At 38.5% G+C, this 20,031-nt stretch overlaps 2 protein-coding genes across 2 annotated transcripts in view; both read right to left on the bottom strand.

Annotated features, from left to right (window-relative positions):
• Positions 1–267: 267 nt before the first annotated feature.
• Positions 268–5,719, bottom strand: C27H15orf40 (chromosome 27 C15orf40 homolog). Its single transcript, XM_010955132.3, has 4 exons — positions 5,563–5,719; positions 4,282–4,408; positions 1,864–1,991; positions 268–480 (listed from the first exon to the last, which is right to left on the bottom strand). The coding sequence occupies exons 1-4, from the start codon at positions 5,674–5,676 to the stop codon at positions 385–387; spliced, it is 465 nt and encodes a 154-aa protein (XP_010953434.2). The 5' UTR covers positions 5,677–5,719; the 3' UTR covers positions 268–384.
• A 2,049-nt stretch (positions 5,720–7,768) lies between these two features.
• Positions 7,769–20,031, bottom strand: part of BTBD1 (BTB domain containing 1) — a 37,107-nt gene continuing 24,844 nt past the window's right edge. The window contains exons 5-8 of the mRNA XM_074354093.1: positions 19,417–19,609; positions 13,125–13,212; positions 10,065–10,211; positions 7,769–9,562 (exon numbers count right to left, since the gene is read on the bottom strand). Coding sequence (XP_074210194.1) covers positions 9,404–9,562; positions 10,065–10,211; positions 13,125–13,212; positions 19,417–19,609 — 587 coding nt within the window. The 3' untranslated portion in view covers positions 7,769–9,403. The remainder of the gene's footprint in view (positions 9,563–10,064; positions 10,212–13,124; positions 13,213–19,416; positions 19,610–20,031) is intronic.

Consider the following 20,031-nt stretch of genomic DNA (forward strand, 5'->3'; position numbering starts at 1 on the left):
AATTAGTACTGCTCAGTTCAAAAGAAATTAAGGCAGTTCCCTTTCAAATATGCGTGGCTTTCTGCTTGGATATAAACTGAAAATCTAGCTTTAAAAAATTTTAGTCTCTAGTCACATGCATTAAAAAAATTTCAAGTGGGGGGCCATGGTGGGTACTTACATGGGTGGTACCTACTTTTCTGAGTCCGGTCCTTATTAAATATATACATTTTTTCAACATTCTTTGTATTTAAGTATATTTTCCTTTCATAAAAAACTGGAGTATAGTTGATTTACAATGTTGTATTAGTTTCAGGTGTACAGCAATATATATTTTCCTTTTTAGTAGCCTCTTCATCATTTGCAATTAAAGTTTCTTAAAGATATATTTTTCATTTCTTGCTTTTATTGTTTTTCAACTTGCTTTTTCAATTTCTCCAAGATCTCTTCTGGAGTTGTGGAGGCCAAAAGCTTCACCACTTTTTCGCGAGATTTACCACCCTGGACCAAAAGGAAAAAACGGTGTCAGGGTAACACCCAAAACTTTCTAATGTTATTAGAGACAGCAGACCTCAGTTGTATCCATCGTGGCTGCATCCTCATGGGGTTGTTTAACAAGCAGGCTGGAGCCTTCATGACAGCTTAGTGCCCACTCTCTCCTAACCATTTCTGGTTTAACCGAAGATGATCTCTTAGATTCCACCTTACTACAATTTTTTACAACTCTTCAGAGTTTCTACCTTCATACATCAATTTCTGTAATAATACAAACTAGACATTCAATTTTCAAAATGAATATGGAATCCAGATGTACAGTATTCTGGTTTCAAGTAGTACTTTTGTTTAAATTATTTTTTAAATTACCAAAACGTCATAATTTTATATAAACTTTGTATACAAATAATTCCAAATGTAGAACTGCTATTCTCTACACGTTTCTGAAAATTCCGAACAAAAAGTGATGACATATCCAAGTGCTGTGATGCCACAACTGCTTAAGACGATTTTAAGAAGGATTTGTTTTGAAAGAAGGTAAACTTTGAGCAGGTATTTATCTGGGTGGGTGGAAGCTGCACAGGTGGAAGAGGGGGTCGTGCCTTTTAGGCAGATGTCAGAGCATGTACACTGGGAGAAAATCAGATGACCTGCTCCGGGGCAGGGGGGTTGGGCGTGGAGATGTTGAGGGAAGTGGCCTGACCAGATGGATTTTTAGGTGCAGCCTTCTAATCAGGACTGACTGCCAGCTAGAACCTGGATAGGAGTTATAGAGTACAGCACTGGAAAACAAGTAGAGCATTAAGAAACACACACATGGCTGGGCCTCACTCCTGAAGATTCTGTTTCAATCAGTCCAGGGTGATGCCTGGAACCTGTGTTTCAGAAATCATTCCCAGGTGATTTTGATATCCACCCTAGTGCAAACCCATGATATTAATGACTCTGTATGAATGATCCATCTCTCTTCCTAAAGAGCTTCTAGTAAGCAAGGATAACATGGACCAGAAATGCTGGATGAACTCACTAATGGAGATGAAAAACAAAGGGAAGCATTTTAGATTTTCCTAGTATGGTGATGACTTGAGGTAAGAGATGAGCAGACTTAATCTGACAGCAGATACAGGAATGAATTCAGAAAGGAGAAAATGATGGAAATGGTGGCAGTTAAGGAATGTAAGTATAAAGTGTGGCCAGTCTAGAGGACTGAGGCAGTAGGAATGAAGGAGACTAAATAGGAATAATTTACAGATCTTAGTGATTAAATGAATATGAGAGTTTAAAACAACTGGTTTTTCAATTATTTGGAAAAGGGAAAAAAAAATCAGTATTTTAAAAATAATGGCTGATGTAGTAATCAAAGATGTTTGGAGAAAGAGAGAGACCTACCTTGTCCAAAACCACATCACTCTTCCTGAGTTCTAGGACCTTGGAAAGATACCGGCAGAGCTCAGCGTTAGCCTCTCCTTCCGCTGGAGGCGCTGCAATAGCCACACTTACAGCCTCTGCTGTGACATCTGGAATGAAAACAGTGTGGACTTGATTCTTAGGGAGTTCTTTTTCTTCATGAAGTGAGGATATTCTGTGAAAGTGTTTGCAACTGCCTGGCATATACTAGGTTTTCAGTTAATAACTTGAATGAAGAAATGAATGATTAATCACAGTTAAGGGAACAAAGTCATGACAAATAATGCGCCTACCATGACAGTAAAGAAAGCCCAGAGAAGAAAATCGGTATTTACCCCACCCTGCTGACCAAGATGGGCCTACAGAGTCCTGGGCAGTGAACTGGATTTAGGAACTGGAAACTACACATGGTCTGGTAGGAAGAGCCCTGGGCAGGGATGAGTTGGGTTTTACCCCCAGCCACGTCACTGAGGAAGTGGATGAACAAGGCAGCTCATGAGATTGTACAGGGTTGTTCAGGGTTTCCCCATCAGGAAAATGAGAGTGCTGGACTGGATTTACCTCTTATGTGAATTACCTCTTTAATGTTTTTAAAATGTCGTATTTAGTTAACATTTACACAGCACTTATATATACTGATTTTAAGAGCACACAAACATAAGGGCTTTACAATAATAAATTTGTTTAATCCTGTAAGTTTATGAAGATACTAATACCTTTATCATCTCCATTTTACAAATGAGGAAATTGGAACTGAGAAGTAGTATGTTCAGGGTCACATGGTTAGAAAGTGATGTTCTGATTCAAAAATAAATTTGTATTCATGCTTTGAAATCTAGGGACAACGAATACCACTTTTTGAGGAGTGGTCCTGACTCACCCATCAATATAGCCTTTATAAACTATAATTCAAACAACTCAAACTTTAACATCTTTTATGGTGCATAGTTATACAGGGTTTAAAGATCAAACACTTGGGGTAATGTAATAGCTCAGTGGAAGAGCACCTGCTTAGCATGCACAAAGTCATGGGTTCAATCCCCAGTACCTCTGTTTGAAAAAAAAAAAAAAGTCTTCCAGTTATTTCTGAGAGAGAGAAGTATATATTCAGAACAGTTTGCAAATGAGCTTAAGCTGGTCCTACATCTGGGGTTACTTGGGCATTTCCACACACTGACATCTTGCCTGTGTAAACATGGCCAGAGAATTCACAGGAATAAGATGGTAAAACAACCCTCCTCCTATCGTGTCACTGGTTCTAAGCTGTACAGTTTTTCACATTTTAATATCTCTGAAATCCAGATGTATCTTAGATGCAAAAGAAAATGTTTAGTTGATGTGGATTCTGTCTTTCTTACTAGTACATAAAATATTTGTGTACCTTCTAGTTGATGGCTTCTCAGATTTGATGAAACATGGTATTCCAACAGTAGACAGTGTCCACAATGACTACCAAGAAAATGCTGGCCAAGGACGGCACGGCTGACAAGTAGCCAAGCTAACATGCTCATTAGCCCAAACCAGGCCTAGCACCCCAGTTCTGAGATCTTGTTTTCAAAATACTAAAAAAAAAAAAAAAGTTGGAATACAGAGCTTTAGCTTTAGTGGTGAAAAAGACTTTCAGGATAACCGATCAATGGTTTTCAAACTTTTTTCCCACTCAGAATCCTCCTCACCCCACCCAATTTCCTCTGAAACTCCAACATTTAAAACAAATGTAAATGTCCTGTCTGCCCACCTCCCCATTGTCCACCACACAGATTCCTGAGGCACCTGGGCTCCAGGGAATAATTTAAAAGCTTCTAACAGCCCAACTATCTCATCTGATAGATGAAAACAATGGGTTCAGAAATATTTTGTGTTGTTTTGATTTAAAACAAAGTTCACACAGGGGTTGATGATCAAATTCACAGATTTCAGGCTTTCTCTCCCTCCTTGGGCCAATGTCTCCACTTGTAGAATAGGACAACTATGAATAATCTAGGCTACACAGGTTTCTATATATGTTCTTTCTAAAATACCTTTTTAAAAAACTGAGGTATAATTGACATATAACTTACTATTTTCAGGTGTACAACATAATGACTCGATATCTGTATATACATTTTGAATTGATCACCACACTAAGTTTGGTTAATAAAATACCACATTAAAAGGAAAATATACAATGGGTTTTCTAATTTGGTATGCTTTGAATATGGTATATTCACTTTTAAACACTAGATTTACACCTTTACATTAGAATCTAGAATTTAAAAATGGAGAAGCCTCTCTAACTGCAGATGTGAAAAATATACCTGACCACATAGGAGAAACTTCCAGCAAACCAAGCAAGGCAAAGGGAGGATCGAGGGGGACAACCAATTCACACAAGCTTCCCACCCCAGTGTCAAGATATACCTGTCACAGCATTTTGTTTGGAACCAGGTTTGGCATGGACGGCTATGGTGACACAACCTTTAGGATCAACTGCCACAGGACCTAAGGGAGGAAGTGGTCTCTCTGGTTCCTTGCTCTGGCTTTTACCCTAAAACGACAACAACAACCACACTACAACTTTACAGGTTACAAAATGCTTTCCCACACATTTGATCTTTCCAGAATTCTCTTTCACCCTTAACCAAGACAAACTAGGCTAATTAGTAGTGTCCAGGGATTTCTGGCCACCTAGAATGGTTTTACAACATCCTTCATGGCTCAAATCAATTCTTCCATGAAGCCTTCCCATCAATCCCCCAAAGTGTTTTTTTCCTGCCTTGGAAGACCTGACTTAGTGCTGGTTCCTACCGTCTGCCTTGTATTTCCCATTCCTCGGGGGCAGACACCATTTATTATTCATCCCTGTATCTCAAGCAGCACAAGTTAACAAATGTTTGTGACCAGCTATGGCTGGAAGTGTGCATACATCTGTGTTTTGCGAGGGGCTAGGGAAGAGGAAAGAACAGTGATATTTAAACGGCTACTATGTGCCAGAAGCTGTACTAGAACTTTCCATTCAACAAGTGTGACCTAAGCGCCAGGGTGGTATTTAGGTAAAGGATATGTAAAGATGAATAAGGACACATGGTCCTTGCCCTCAGGGAGCTCAGACGGCAGCGAGGGAGAAAGAACAAATACCATTCTAATACACTACGCTAAGAGCGCCGACGAGAAACGCACCGGGCATGACTGCAGAGGGGGAAGGCAGTCCAGCCTCGGGACACTGAGAAGCTGCCGGCAGGAGGCAGTCTCAGGATGAGATAATGAGCCAAGTCTCAGGAACCGACTGGAGTCAGCCCCTCGGCCGGTGGAAGGCAAGTAGGAGTGGTGTATTCTTGACGGGGGGATGCGGCGACCAACCAAGGAAAGGAGACAGAACGCGGACTAGGGCCTCCCGGGGAAGCACAGGCCGTACGGCGCTGCCGGAACACGAAGCGCTAGCCTGGGCGGGTGGGAGTGAGGCCGGAGGGATCGGCAGCCACGGCACAGGGAGGGTCTCGCGGGCCGCGGGCCCGGGCGCTCCGACTTGCCCCGGCGGAGGGCGGCGCAGCCGAGTGACGCTGGGAGCAGGCTCCCCGGAACTCAGGGACAACGAGCAGCTGGCGGTGCTTCTACCCACCCGGGGGTCCCGCTTCTCCCCCGCGATCCTCAACCAGCATTTCTGCGGCCCACCCTCCTGCCGCCACCAGACTTGCCACTGGCCTTGTTCGTCGCACCGGCTTTCTTAGGCATCTCGGCGCCCAAAGGGAGCCGAGCAGCCGCCGGAGCAGCACGTCCAGCCCGGAGCTGCCTCAGCGCGCAGCCGCTCCACAGCATTCCCCGCAAAGGAGGGTGGCCGGGCGCCGGAAGAGCCCTCTGCGCCTGCGCACGCAGCGGCCTGCGCCTCTGTTCTGGCGCGAGGGCGACACCTTCCGGCCGGCGGGAGCAAGACTCCTCGTTCCTCCAAGGGTCTGCGCAAAGGATTGGTAGAGTCCAGTTTGTGTTTAGGAAGATCACTGGCTACAATGTGGCCACTAGAGGAATAGAGGTAGGGAGATCTGCCACCTAGATGGAAGATGGCCTGAACCAGAATAGTGGCAGCGGGAATGAAGAACTGAGAACTGAACATTTCAAGGATATTCAGGAACTGTAATGATCAGAGCTTGGGGAATGACTGGATGTGCGGATGAGGATTACTGAAAGTGGTTAAGATGATCAAAGATCAAAAGTGGAGAAGGAAAAACAAAGATCAAAGGTGGAGTCTAATGGGCTAGGGAAGAAGAGGGTTGACAGAACAGAGAGGCCAAGGGAATGGCAGGCTTCAGTTTCAATAACACGTCACTGGAGTATAGGGGAGAGAAGAAGAGGCATCGAAGGTTGTGGTCAGAACAGACGGTAGTGTAATTCCGTGACTAGGTGCATGGTGTGGTTATGAGGCGGAGTGATTGGCATGAAATGGTGGTTACTGGAGGTGAGGAAAAAACCTAGGAACGCTAGGTTTGGATGAACTGTCCACCCCACATGGACACTGAGGCCACTTCTACTTTGGTAGAAGAAAATGAACAAGTGTTAAACCAAAGCCGTATTTTATTTGAGGTCAGTTAAGAATTGGGTTACAAAAGCTGAATCAGCATTATATAGAATTAGTTTTGAGTGAAGTCATGTTAGCCTCAGTTAGAGCTTTGACTGTTATGATGGAAATAAAGGGGGCACTTGCCATGGTGAATTATTAATGGTATCTGGCAGTTGACTACATAAGTGAAGGCAGAGAGGAGGAAGAGGTGCCCTGCAAAAGAACCACTCAGCCTTTCCCAAAGGTCACTCAGGAGTGAGGAGTGGGGACTGGAGAAGGCGGAGGGAGGGGAAAAGCCATCAGCTCCATTTGCCATCCAAAACGTACACCTGATTGTTGCTTCTGCCCCAAATCTCCACCTCTGAAAGGGAGAGTTGGGATCACTAGAGCACCAACCCCTCTTACGAAGGATGCATTGTCTAACCCAAGAGATAATTCTCAGGTTTTGAGTCTGGATGACTAAAACAGGAAAGCTAAAAGAAGGTGGTTTAAAGGAGATGGGACTTGAAAGGAAACAATATGTTTCGTCTAAAATGTATTGCATTTTAAATACATTTGAAGGCCTGCCTCTAATGTCCTATAAAGTTGTCTATTTCCAGATAATTTTTTTCTTGCAAACTATAGGTACTACTTATGTGAACCTAAAAGAAAGAACACTTTAATAATGCAAATAAATAATCTCAATTTGTTGGGTAGATACTGGAGTAATCACACTTTTAAAAAATAGAAAATGCTTATATTCTACAGTAAATGCAGACTAGCCAAGTATCTTTTGGGGTCTTATTGTAAAGTTTGGGAATGGTGATGTTATTTTGGGACCCAGCAAAATATTTTCCCAACTCTGTAGCTTGGGAGATAAACCTGGGTTTAAATTCTGCCTCCCACCACTTACTGACCTTTTTAAACATGTATTTCTTGGCCTGTGAAATGGGTATTATAATAGTACTTCCCTCAAACTGACGTGAGAAGCAAATGAGAACGTGCGTGAAGTACTCAGTGCAGAGCCTGGTACACAGCAGTCACTCATGTAGCTCTGTTAATACAAAAAGATGTGAAGCGAGATGGTCGTCACCTTATCAGAGTAACAAGAACAGTCTTCTTTCTCCCACCTGCGGAAAGTAGAACAGGGGAGAAAACCTGAGATCAAGCAGCAGATGGCAGCAGCAGGGTTACTGCTGTAGCTGCTTTAAGGCAATGGCAAGGCATTCTTATTTTGAGCTCTATTACTTCCATATATTAAAAATAAGGTTAAACCCCAATTAACTAGAACCTTTGTTCCAAGATGGTGTCTTACACTCAACTTTTAGAAGAAAAGACAAATGACTAAATAAATAAATAAATAAATAAATAAATAAATAAAGGATAATAGATATTTATTTTTTAAAAATTCCAGGGGATGTCCCATTCAGTAAACAGTTCCGTTTCCTGTCCCTTCATGACTACCTTTAGTTACAATCATTCAGTACAACATACTTGAAAGCATTTGAAGTGCCTCAAATGTCAAAAAACATCTGGCACACCATACTTTAAGACAGAAGGATCTTCCATGATGGTAACTACAGAATGTTTGCTGGTTAATCTTTAGTTAACCAGAACCACACGTTCCATAGTCATTCCAGTTAACTGAGGTTTATAGCCATAAAGTCATTTTACCAGAGATAGGAAAGCTTCCCTTTTCCTCAGCAATTTTAAGAGAACTCTGTCACCAACACACCTCACTACCTTCTCAAAAATATCACATGAAATACTTCTGATGAAAAACTTCTATCCTAATTACCATTTAGAAAAAATTCTTTTTAAGTTGATACTTAAAAGAATTGTGATTTTTACCTATTTCCACAACGACCGGATAAACTTAATTACACATACATTTTTAATGAGATAATCACTTTTAAGGGAAAAAGAATGTTATTTATATAAAAATTTTGCTTTATAAAAGTGTATAAATGTCATTCTGTCAGATACACTTCCTATCCCCTCCTACTACAGCTGTACCTACGACAGTGAGGTCGTGAGTATTCAACATATTTTATTTTTTGGATAGAATTGTGTGGGTGACTGAAAGTATACTTTTCAGCAGGAATGATTCTGTTGGATAGCTTTAAAATTTCAAAGTAGTTGTTAGAAATGTTGGTATTTCATTCCAACGCTTGCTGTGTAAGATTATCGCCACAATGCTGAACTGATGTGTTTGCCCATCACCATCATCTCAATACTGAGAATTTTCTACAGCATCCCCCATACAGACAGGTATAGTGGTGCAGTTTGGAGATAAAGAATCCAGTCTTAGATTATACCTTTAGATCTTTTGTTTATATCACATTATTGTGAATCTGTACAAATTTCATTTATAGTTTAAAACTGTACTATGTAACATATTACTATACTATTATAAAATATCCTTTTCTGTAAGTGCATTGAAAATTTTCTTAGGCATCTGTTAAGCCTATTTCTAGCAATCTTCCCAATGCTAACAACCAGATATTTCAAAACTCCAAATATGAGGTCAGTTTTCTTAATCTTCTGAAATTTGTTACTTGAGTTAATAGGAATTCTGTAGGAATACTGACCCAAATGATCTTACGTAACCTTCAAATAGTTAAAACAGAAAGAAAACAAAAACAAAAACAAAAACAAAAACAAAAAACGCAGCTATATAAGACAAGAATCTTTCTATAAAATTGTTGAAAGATCACGAGTCAGCTGATACATGAAATTATACAAGGTAAAGCTGAAATAACTGTTTTAAAAAAAAAATGATTAAACCCTGTTCTTTTTTCCCTTAAGGTTATAAGAAAATGGAAAATCTCCCTTTAAATCATGCAGAGATTTAAATCAGCATTTATCTATCTCCTCTAAGAAAGTAAAATGTCTCTTATCTTACAATTATAAATATTCATAACACTCAAACTCTTTTTTGTGGCCAGTTTTTTATACCTTTGAGACTAGCCTGTATGGTACTATTTACCCAAGATGTATTACGATGTTAAATTATGTATAAAATATTATTTCTGGTATTTGTCCATCTTCTATTGAAGTGCCATTATTATTGCCGGGGGAACTAAAAAAGAAAAAGACAGTCTTGCTAGCAGTAGGTGTTTCATGCACCACTTTCTTCAATCCTTTTGTGCCATAGTGGGAATCTGGACCCTAAATAAGAACAAAAGGTTCATTAGTAATTTTCACTTAATAAGCACTCAGTTTAATGTGGTATTTTAATTAGATTGATGATCTATTATATTTCATTATAGCTCCTATATAAAAATTTACGCCAAGTCATTTAATGAAAAATGTAGCTTTTGCTATAAGCTAATTAATAACTAAAAATACTGGATGTAGAGCCCAGCTACTAGAGAACACTGAAATGGTTTTAAGAAAATAATTATTTTATTTTATCTCTATCAAACATTCAATCTCCTACTTAAATAGCTACTTCCAATGAAGAACCATTTTTTTCAGAGCAGAGCTGTGCTGAGAGGTGATGCTTTTTTCAAAGCAGTGGAATATTTTAACTCCCAGCTTTCTACCTTCCGCCCTTCCTATAAGGCTGTACTGTTTGTGACTCTCAGCTTCTACTGAAACATGCTCCCTCCCCAAGAGGAAACCATGGCCCTGCCAGGGCACCACCTGGAACACGTGGAGCAACTCTTACTTTGAGCGTCGCGCATGCTGTGTAGCACACGTTGGGCAGGATCTCTATAGGTTCTTTGAACATGACCCTGAATGTGTTAGCAGTCCCATCACAGCTAAATCCAGTATCATTCTGTCCCAGGGTTTGTTTTTTTTCATATTCAATGATCTGTCATTTTTAAAAGAGAAGTTAAATTTAAGTTAAATCTACCAAAACAAATTTTCATAGAAAAGAATGTGAAGCCCTTAGAAACAGCAGAGTAGACTATTACATCTCTGCATTGTAATTTTTCTCTACTATCTCTAACCACCACAGGTGCCTTTAAATGTGCTATCAGAAAATGCACTCATCACAGTAAGGATGGGGAGGATGTCAGATAGCTGGACCTTGGCTGCAGGAGAGAGGAGCTTCCAAAAAAGGCATGGCATGGGAACTGGTGTTTTAGAATGTGCAGATTTTAGATACCTGAGGGAAATGAGCCTTTGCTCCTTGCCAGCCTATGTCTTGTTGCTGGGAAATTCCTGCAGCATTTCCTATGTGGACATTCAAAATATGAAAATTCTGCCATTTTGATTTAGTTCCATAACCTGTGCCAGGCACTAGAGGATACCCTGAAGGAGCTTCCAGTCATCAGAGAAGACATAAACAATGACAATTCAGTACAGCACCCGCAGGAGGAGAGCTATACATAAGACGAAGTAGCAGAAGAGTGGAAAAAATGATTTTATCAGGGAGGAGTGAGGCTCCGTAGAAGAGAGTGTTAAAAGCTCAAGTCAGTTTATCAGGTTACAAGAGAAAAGTCTTCATGCAGAGTATATGGACAGTATGTGTGGAGGCCAAGGCTCACAAAGCCGCATTTTTGCTCACATCAGAGAAAAACAGTAACAGTAAAACAGGTTGAACCAGTACATGCAGCGAGAGGTCAGGACAGTGGTCATCTTGCAGGGACAGTAACCAGAAAAGATCACGAGGGGACTCCTGGGGCGCTGTAATGTCCTGTTCCTTGATCTGGCTGCTGGTTATGTAAGTGTGCTCACAGTCTGTGAGAAGGGGGCCATATGTTCCACTTATAAATATGTGTACTTTTCTGTATGTACAGTTGACCCTCCATATACGCAGATGCAGAACTGTGGATAAGAGGGCTGACTGTACTGTGCCATTTTATATCGGGGACTTTCATCTCTGAATTTTGGTATCCTTGAGGGGTCTTGGAACCAGTCCCCCACAGATGGCTATATATCATAGTTCAACTGAAAAAAAAAGAAAAAAAGACACCATGGTGCCCTGGAGTAAGTAGTAAGACCCAGGATTTGGCTGTGGCAGTGTAACCTAGAGTAATCCATGTCACTTCTGTGAGCCTTGGTTTGTCTTTTAATTTGGGAAAAAACCTTGTTTGCCTTCTTCCTAAGGCTACTGTGACAATCAAATTATAAAACTACAGCAATGATGACAGCAACAGACTATGTTCTGAACACTTTACATGCATCATCTCAACTGGTCCTCAAAAAACTACAGGGAAATACCACTACTGTCATAGCACCCAAGGAAGCTGAGGCTTAGAGAGGTTACACAATTTGCCCACAGTCCACCTTGCAGGTGGCAGAGCTGGATTCAAACCCAGGCAGGTCTATCTGGCAGTGTATCTAGAGGGTGCAAGAGACTAGCCCTGGGGAGAAGAAAATAGAGAGAAGCCCTATTTCAATTCATTTTACTCAGAGTATTTATATTTTATCATTTTAATATACCTGTAACCCTGATGACCTCGCTTAGTCTGTACCAAGGAGCCCAGTGTCTTAGGTAATAGGCGAGGTGCACTGAAAGTGGGGTTCCACAACTGAAGAGGCTCACTTGTTTCCAGGCCTACAGATTACAAAGCCTCCTTAAGTGGGTTTGTGGATCCTTTTGGATAGGATCTTAACAATATTTCTAAGTATATAAAGTGAAACAGGGAGTGATCATGAAAATCTTTTATACCCCTCAGAGGTTTGGTGAGGTTTTTTGGCATTAAAAATCACGGAAACAAAATTTTCCAACCTGCTTTAAAATCTCTCAAATAAACAATTTCACTGGGTTTTGAACCTATGGTTAAAAATATTAAAACTGTAACTGTCTAATTGGTTTATAAGAACAATGAATTGACATGAGTGATGTAAATTTATCAGCTGAATTTTACTATAAACCGTAGCAGACAGAATTAGAAAACGATCATCATTTCATTAGCACAACCAACAAAGCAATTCTTCCATCTGGAACAAGGTTATCTTTCTGAGGCAGTGAAGTATCTTTTTGGCTGTCATCAGACATATATCAAACTAATGATGCATTTTGATCACAAAGTTCACCAATCTTTTACTATTAAAAGTAATATATTAGTATTTTAGAGAGGGCCGTGTTTTCTGGTGTTATAATCTGAAACATTGTTTACTTCCTTTTCTCATTTTTATTTTTGTGTTTTAATTTATGTATAATACATAATAAGTTTAGAATTGCTTAGGTATACAGTTTGTAATAAAAGGGCAAGGTGGATGTGTTTCAAAAATAATTTTACTAACTGGGGTGTGCAATCAGAAGTGTGGCGAACACTGGCTGGTGAGAAGGGAAGGAGAGGTGCTTTACTGCCTTCCGGATTAAGTAACTGTGCCATATCTGAAAAAACTGAGGTGGAGCAGACCTAAAGACCAGGGCAGGGTATGGTCAGACAATCAGAAATCAGAGGTGGTACTAGCAATTAAAAGAAATTAGACAGTTTCAAGCCTCAGAGGTCAAGGTACCATGAAAAACAGCAGGTAGGTTGTTTTGAGACAGTCAATGCACAGCAGGAAGGACTAATAGAAGGGTTTCTTGGACAAAGGAGAGCTCCTTATATGTTCATCCTGTGAAGGACCCCAGGACCCCAATTTTCTGAAACTATCTTTTAGATCAATTTTAAAACAAAACCCTCTAGGCTTTAAATACTACTAACAGGCTTTCTGATGCCTTTGATGATTATATTGAAATTTGGATTTCATTGCAACAGTGTCTTATTGTAAAATTACATTTGTTCTCTATTTCAGATGATATATAGTGGGGAAAAAACTGTACCTGTATATTCACTTGATAATCTGTGGGACCATGAATAGATCCATATAAACCAAATCCAACTATAGAGATTCTTCTATTGACTGTGAACCTGAAAGAATGAAGCCAAATGTAAAATAACATACATAATTCAGTAAGCATTCGTATTCTGGAGGCTTATACATTTCAAAGTGTTACTCAGAACACCTAATTTTGCTCAATAAAAAGGAAAACTATAGGGAGGAGGGTAAAGCTCAAGTGGTAGAGCACAGGCTTAGCAGGCACGAGGTGCTGGGTTCAACTTCCAGTATCTTATTCAAAAATAAATAAGCCTAATTACCCTCCCCTGCCAAAATAAAATAAATAATACAATAATAAATAAATAAATTTTTTAATTACAAAAGTTAGATATCCTTGGAAATGTCACCTGCTTACCAAAAACTCTTGCTAGAGTAAATTTTAACTTATTGGGAACTTAAGTAGAATCTGTTTTCTGTACTGTACATTTTTAAGCCAACGAATTTATTTAACTTAAATAGCCATTTTTATTGTAATGATAACTTTAGTCTAAATATGTCTGCATATCTCCTTCATGAACACAGATGTGTCAGCCCTGATCAGGCCTGATATGCAGCATCCCAAACTATGACAACTCATCAGCTCGATGAATACCGGGGGCCAGTCAGAATGAGGTACTGGGCCTGGCACTGGGGAAATAACTGTCATCCAGACAGCCTCTGCCCCTGCTGCTCTTACAGCCCAACGGAGACAGTGACAGTAAGTAAACAAAGGAATTGTGGTAAGAACTGTGATGGAGGCAGGCTGCTGAAACAGAATGGGTGGTGGGGAGCTGGGTACAGGCCCTAAGTTACACAGGTGGGTCAGAGTGAGATTTCAATCTGGAAAAATCAACAGGTTCAGTTTGGTCATCATAGTTAAGAAATGGCCCACCTTACTTCATTTTATAACTGTAAAAACTAGCATCAAGCACAAATGGCACTGAAAAACTGTATAATAAAAGATAACCTAATATACATAGTGTTAGGTAAGGGCCCAACTTCTTTTCTTTTTAACGGAGATACTGGGGATTGAACCCAGGACCTTGTGCCTGCTAAGCACGCACTCTACCACTGAACTATACCCTCCCCTACCAGTCTAGAATATAAAGCAGTGATCCTCAACATTTCATACTTTAAGAGCTGAAATAACAAGTTCAATTTTTATTATTATTACTACCACACCATTACTACTTTATGAGCACTTCCTGTGCCAGGCACTGAGCTTCAGTTCTTTTTGCTGTTGTTGTTCATAATTATTTATTAGAACTGAAAGTTGTTTGCTCTTCTGTTTCATGAGCATCTGTTCAGGAGCTTCAGTTCTTTACATGAATTATTTCTTTTACTCATCATAACAGCTCTATAAACTAAGTAACACAGTATTGTTTTTATCATCCTCAGTTTTTATAGTTGAAGAAACAGAGGTTTAGGGAAATTAACTTGCCTATATCAAAACATGTGGCAGAGCTGGGACACAACTCCAGGTCTGCATGGATCTAAAGCTCATACTCCTCTTTTTGGGGGGGTGGGAGTGGAGGGTGGTAACTAGTTTTATTTATTAATTTTTTTTGAAATGGAGGTACTGGAGATTGAACCCAGGACCTTGTGGATGATAGGCAAGGGCTCTACCACTGAGCAATATCCCCTCCCCAAGAGCTCATACTCTTAATCATTATGTTAAACTGCCAGTATGAGGACCACCTTACATTTTTAAAAATATATTTTTTATAATACAGTTTTTTGTTATAAAAAAAGCTATATATTCTGCTAAAAATATTAGAAAATGCAGCTAAACAGGAGGAAAAATTTTAAGCATCTCTAAATCTGCCATTCTAGAGATAACTCCATTTTCAATTAGGTGCATTTCCTTTTCAGACTTTTAGTTCTAGTTTTTAAACAACAGAAAAAGACTTTTCTATGAATGTACATGTGTTATTTTATAAAACCATGTCAGATATACATATTTTTATAACTTCTTTTTCATGTAAAAAGGTAAAAGATTACTACCGATTCATCGTATTTCAGTAATTCCTACTTGTTAGATAATCTAGGCTATCAGCAGTTTCTGTTATTATGTAACAATGCCATGATGAATAGTCTCGTAGCTAAATCATTTTACAGAGCCTTAATCATTTCCTTAAAATAAATTCTTGGAAGTAGATTTTCTGGGGAAAAGGCACATTCTTAAGGCTTTAGATAAACTTTATCAAATTGCTTTCTGGGAAGATTATAAAACTTTACACCCAACAAGGAATGAAGATCATTTCTATCTCACTTTCAACAACCACGGGTATTTTCATTTATTTTTGCTGTTGAGAAGCTGATAACTGATAAATTCTATTTATATTTCTTTGATAACTGAGTTAACATTGGCTTATATGCTTACTGTCTACTGGATTTTCTCTTTAATGAAAAACCCACTCATGTTCGTGTTGCATTTTTCTGTGCTGATGAGCAGTGTCTTTTTCATGTGGATTTGAAAGTCCATGTTACATAGTTATTCTATGCTTTCTCTGTAATGTCCATTACAAACACTTTTTTATTTGTTGTCTATCTTTAAACATGGTGGTTTTGGAAAATTTTGAACTATTTATAGTCAAATTATGACCCATGCCAAGTTTAGATGGGTCTAGCTCATCCTCATAACAAACATTCTGTTCTAGCATTTTCACAATTTCATTTTTTTAAATGTTAAAACTTTTATTTATAAGAATACTGGTAGATGGCGTCGGTAGAGAACTTACTTTATTTTCCCAGTGGCTAATCCTTCCCTCACATTCTAAACATTCATTTACATGAGGCTGGTTTCTGAACTCTGCAGTATGTTCCATGCAGCACTAACTTAAAGCTTTATAATACTTTCCATGCTTGATCCATACCACTTTTTTTTTTAAAAAGAAATACTTACTCTTACAGATTAATCTTAGAATAATTTTGCCAACCTATTCCTCCTTACCAAAAACACGGGACTTCTACAAGGAACTGCATAACATAGAGAGGTTAGTTTGGAAAGATACCATCAAAGCTCTCCAGTTCTTCATAAGGATACCATACTATACGTTTCTTATAGGAGTTAATCCTACTACTTTACGATATTCGTTACTATTACAAATGGGATCTGTTCTTACTCAACATTATAACTGAAAATTTAAAACACTGAAAATTTTTTCTTGTGGCAAAATATATAACAAAAGGTACCATCTTAAGCATTTTTAAGTGTATAGTTCAGTGGCATTAAGTACATTCAGTGTTGTTAACCATCAGCACCATCCGGCTCTAACCGAATTTTGATGACATATTGGAACATCACTGGTTTTTGCATGCACTGTTTTACAAGTGGCCACTATTCTTTTTTATTGGTGCTGATAGAGTTTTACTGATCTTGAGGCTGTTTGGGCAGACCAGGTGTTCTCAAAAGTAGTTCTATTCCCGAAGAGGCATGGGGCACTGCTGGCAGGGAGCCAGGGACACCAGAATCACTGCAATATGTAGGATAGTCTCCCAAAACAAGGAATCCCAATCAACTTTCAAGTGTCCTGTCAGAGTTCACGTAGATGAAAAACTTGTTTTTAACTATGAGATTTAAACCTAATTCTTTTTCATTTATAAACCAAAGATTTTATGGCAATTTTAATATTCACTGACTTACAAAAGGTGACTACTTTATTAACATAGGAAATATCATACAGCCAATTCTCCTGATTTGTGGCAGTTATATTCTATAGTTGCCACAAACACAGAATTAGCAAACACTACGCCACTGCCCTAAGGGGGAATATGGACAACTCATTCTAGTATATTCCATTTTCTTTATTTTACAAAAGAGAAAATGAAATTAAGCATTAAGTGACTTGCCTGAGGCCACCCCACTAACAGATGCCAGAGTTGGGACTCAAACTGTCCAATGGCCCCAGAGCTGTCATCGCTTGCACTGCCCTCCACTGTCTCCATCTCGGTATGAGAGCTGAAATAAGGCAGAGGATCGCCCTGTTTGATCTCACACAGGAGCACGCTCCTGGGCAACTAAAATCTTTCCTGTGAATGACTGAGAAAGTACTGCTGGGGGTTACAAACAAACTTCAGCAAGCAGGTGAGTTCTCAACCAGGGAAACTGGATAAAGGGAATGGACTGTAACTTGCTTTATTTGAAACCTTTAAAGAAAATGACAAATTGGCAGCAGTGCTGCTCATGGTATTTGCGACGTGACTCTAACACACCTGTCCCCCGACTTGCAGCTGTCAGGGTGCTGCTGCACACAGGTACTGAGTCTGATTGCTGCAGCTTGTCTTCTGCTGCCCAAGTGTCTAGATACTGAAATAGGTATTTTATTTTACTACCAGTTACATTTATTTTCCTTTACAACTAGGCCATTATATCTTTAAAAAAAATGAAACATTATGAATTTCACTTCAGGTTAGTAAAGGGGGAATACAAAATATTTATTATAAAAAAGGGAGAACTAGGTCTGATGGAGTGCAGAACTACTAATGTAGATGTTATCTGCGAATAATGAAAAAAAAATTTCCTTTCTAGTAATTCTTTATCCTTTGTGACTACATCAATCAGAACACTGCTGAAAAACAGCAATATTCACAGGCATCTCTATCTTGAGGTTTCAATAGTTTATCATGTTAAAGAAGTATTCTTTTAGACCTAGCCTATTCATGGTTATATATGCATCGAGGGTGAAATTTTATCAAGTCTTTTTGACATCTGTAGGAAAAAAATGGGTTATTTCTTTGATCTGCTACCATGTTGAATTACACTAATACATTTCCTAATATTGAGTGATTCTTTCAATCTCTAAATACACTTTATTTGCTTTTATAGTGTTAACTTTCTAAGGTACTACTAGATTCAATATCCTATTTTATGTAGAATTTCTTCTTGTATGTAAGTGAGATGGACCTAGAAAATTTTTGTCTTGTCAGATTCCTGTATAAGCATTATGCTTCCTTCAATAATTAAACAAAAAGTGTTTTATTCTTTTAATGCTCAAGGAAACAATCTGTTCTCTGCAGGTTTGATAAAACTCACCTTTCAAAACCACCTTGTGAAGGGACAGTTCTTTGATAACTTTTAATTTCTTCCATGGTAATTGGTCTATTCAGGCTTTCTTCTTCAGTCAATTTTGATAATTTATATTTGCCTATAAAATGATCCATTCCATCAAAATGTTCAATTTATTAGCACAGAGTAAACCCAGAATTAAAATAAAAATTTCCTCAATATATGATTATATTCCCATTATTATTTGTAACTGTGAGTATGTTTTCTTTATTACCTTTGCCAGAGCTTTACTTATTTTATTGGTATTTTTCAGAAACCAGCTTACGGATTTAACAATTACTACTATTTTTAATTCATTAATTTATACATTTACCTATTTCCTCTCTCTTTTCTTAGGGTTCTTTTGCTATTCATTTTCTAGTGTCTTGGGTTAAATGCTTAAATCATTTATTTCTAATTTATTTAGTAAAAGTAGTTACTTATTGCTAATTCTCTGTGTGATCCTCTGTCCTCATCCTGTAAATTTTCCCAGATAGTATTCTCATTGTGAATGACTACTAAACAGCCCACAAATTCATTTTTATTTTCATTTTAACCCAATATTTATCTTCTCCCCCTTGGCATTCTAGTTTTAAACAAACTTATTGTTAGTTTCTACTTTTATACCAAAGTGCTATTAAGTAAGTGAAAATTCAAAAGGCATGTTTTATGAAAACAAGTACTTCTTCTATTTTGACATTTGACCTAAAGAAACATGGTAGAGCAAATATAAATTCCAACAGAATTATAGGCATGCATCTTTTAAGATTTAAAAATTATTTTCCACTCAAAGCTGTTATAAATGTATACTGGGACACTTTCCATGCAAATCTATGCAAAGAAAAAACTCACACTAAACCAAGTTAAGATTAAGTATATTAAACTGTAGCCTGAACTCTGTAAAAATAGTGTTTGACTAACTAAGACCTAGACCTCAGCTCACCAGCAATGGTAGTCCAAACAATACTCATGTGTTAGAAGGTCCAATTCAATCTTTTCTTACTTAAACCTGTTTCCTAAGAGATCCCATCACTCATAATTCAGTGGGGAGACCAGTAAGCCTGACATCTTGACTCTTGTATGAAGTTAGAAATGTATTAAACAAAGTATAAAATAAAATGTTGGCTAATTATTTCCCACAATTTGGGCATAAAAGCCAAACGCTAACTGCTGCCCCACCCGAACCCCAAGTCTACAATATGACAGATACCTGATTCGATCACTGGTTCCACTGTAACCCCACCGGCTCTCTACTTGCTGGAATCTATTGATGCAGCATTCCTTTCCTCTGAGGCAGCACCTTGGTCGATCAATGTATTCAACTCGGGGTTTAGGATTGACAGTAAAATGAAGAAAGAGATTCACCACTTCACGATCTGACAGAATTCCAGACTGAGCAGGACCTGCAGAAATAAAAATATAAACCTCAATAAAAGCAACTTCACTGCAATCTCTAACTTTGTAATTTGTTAAAAATCCCTAACTGTGAATTCATATCCAGAAGATGTAAACTTAACAATGAGGCAGAAAAATCGTGGCATATATAATTTTAGCATATATTTAAAAGTTTTACTAAATTTATTTGAGGTTAACCTAATATGTACGTGTAAAAATCATTAATAAATCAAAGCTTAGGTGAAGCCCTGAGATCACAGAAAGGCCTTTGGAATTTTCTATCCATTCACCCTCTGAGTATTTTGTCTATCAGAAAGAGGAGAGGTAGGGAAATGCTCGCAGTGGTGCCAGGGTTACCATTACCTCTCCATTTCCCATCTGTCTGAGGCTATAATCAAATAATGGAACACAGAGGCAGAAATATATGGGA

Source organism: Camelus bactrianus, chromosome 27 (genome assembly GCF_048773025.1).
Source record: "Camelus bactrianus isolate YW-2024 breed Bactrian camel chromosome 27, ASM4877302v1, whole genome shotgun sequence".
Classification (NCBI taxonomy): Eukaryota; Metazoa; Chordata; class Mammalia; order Artiodactyla; family Camelidae; genus Camelus; species Camelus bactrianus.